General features: G+C 39.8%; 1 protein-coding gene across 13 annotated transcripts in view; it reads right to left on the reverse strand.

Moving 5' to 3' along the window:
• ppip5k1b (diphosphoinositol pentakisphosphate kinase 1b) overlaps positions 1–1,677 on the reverse strand; it is a 66,435-nt gene that overhangs the window by 54,948 nt on the left and 9,810 nt on the right. For all 13 annotated transcript variants that reach the window (XM_032523650.1, XM_032523647.1, XM_032523644.1 and 10 more), the window contains exon 3: positions 381–576. In XM_032523650.1, coding sequence (XP_032379541.1) covers positions 381–576 — 196 coding nt within the window. The remainder of the gene's footprint in view (positions 1–380; positions 577–1,677) is intronic.

Below are 1,677 nucleotides of genomic sequence, written 5' to 3' on the forward strand. Positions count from 1 at the left end.
CCTGCAGGATCTTTGCTAGGCTAAGCTAATGCGGGGGGGAATCAGACAGAGTTACAGCACGCATGGAGAAGAGAAGGGTATGTATTGACTTGTCTAACACTGGGAGATACGGTGAATAAGCTAAAGTGCCAGTAAATCGGCGTGTTCCTTTAAGAGCAAGATCGTTTATTTGGAGGATAGGTAAAACATGTCTTACTCCGTATACAGTACATCTGAGTAAACAACAAGTTATACCCATTACACAATATCCATCTTATTTCTCTGTTATACCAGTTTATGCCAGTGTAGCCAGTGAAGTTACACAATCTCCCACATTTCCCCTCCACCTCCCTGTCACAGTTTCCTCTCGTGCAACAGGATGTTTTTAACATGTTTTTTACCTTTGGAGTGGAAGGAGATGAGGCAGTCGCAGAGGGGCCATTTCTCTACAGGTTCCTCTAGGATAACCTCCTCTGGAAAGATGACCATACTGATGTAGTCAAACATACAAAGGCGCTCAAGGATCTGAGTCATGGGCTTGGATTTGGACTTCTTCATCATGGCACATATGCCGACCACAATCTGACGCTCTGGTGGCTGGTGGAGAGGACAGGGAAGACCAGGGCAGAGAAGCGAAGGATGACAAGTGAGACAAGGGTATTGACAACTGACAAAGAATGTGCCAGTATGTATAGGGGAATGTACAGACAGCAAGATGGCATATCCTGGATCTTCGTGGCCTTTAAAATTGGACCTTATGGTCATATTGTGAGATGTTAAAGAGTGATATTTGAATAGTGTAATAGACATATAAAGAGAATAATTCTCTTTAGAGTTTTACAGCCCTAGATCCTAAGGCTAAAAACAACACACATGGCATAAACCTACACGCTTCCTGAGAGATTGATTAACAATCAAATGGTTGGCAACATAATAACTGTAGGTATCTTAACTTGAGCAAATACACACAGTACAACACAGTAGAAAGTACATTACAATGCTAACAGCATAATAAGATGCACTTTGAGCAGAATGCTAAGTACAGCCTGGACTGATAACGTTGATAAATGTTGGTACTTACAATGATGATTCTCAAAGGATTTAGATTATTTTTATTTTTTATTATAACCTTTACTTAATCAGGAGCAACCCAGTGAAATTAAGAATCTCTTTTCAAGGGTGACCTGCTATTCTAGTGGTAGGGGACATTTGTCCATTTTACATTCAAGTAAACATCAATTTGTTTTTGTTTTTTTATGAGCTTTACAGGCCGCTGGTGTTGCTACAGATTTTCATTTTTGTTCTATCACAGTAAGGTTTGCGGTCTGTCAAGATATGAGAATGATGACAGCTGTGTCTTTATCATTATGAAATCATCAATTCATTGATTGAAACCTAAAAATGTCACCATTACTTACCACAAACAGGAGAAAGTTATCGCTTCATCAGCATGCTGACACTTCCCACGCATAATCATGAAAAATGTATTTGAATCTTGAGATTGCATTACACTAAATTGTTTTTGCGTACATAGATTCTTACATTAAGTAGGAAAGTCTTTGCTGCTGTGCCACAGTGGTTAAGGTGACAGCTAAAGTACAAACTACCTGTTAGCTGCTATGTGCTCACTCAATGTAACTCTAGTCTCTAGATAAGACCATCAGCTAGTACAGGGGTTCCCAAAACTTTCAGCCCACG

The sequence above is a fragment of the Etheostoma spectabile genome, chromosome 8 (genome assembly GCF_008692095.1).
Source record: "Etheostoma spectabile isolate EspeVRDwgs_2016 chromosome 8, UIUC_Espe_1.0, whole genome shotgun sequence".
Lineage (NCBI taxonomy): Eukaryota > Metazoa > Chordata > Actinopteri > Perciformes > Percidae > Etheostoma > Etheostoma spectabile.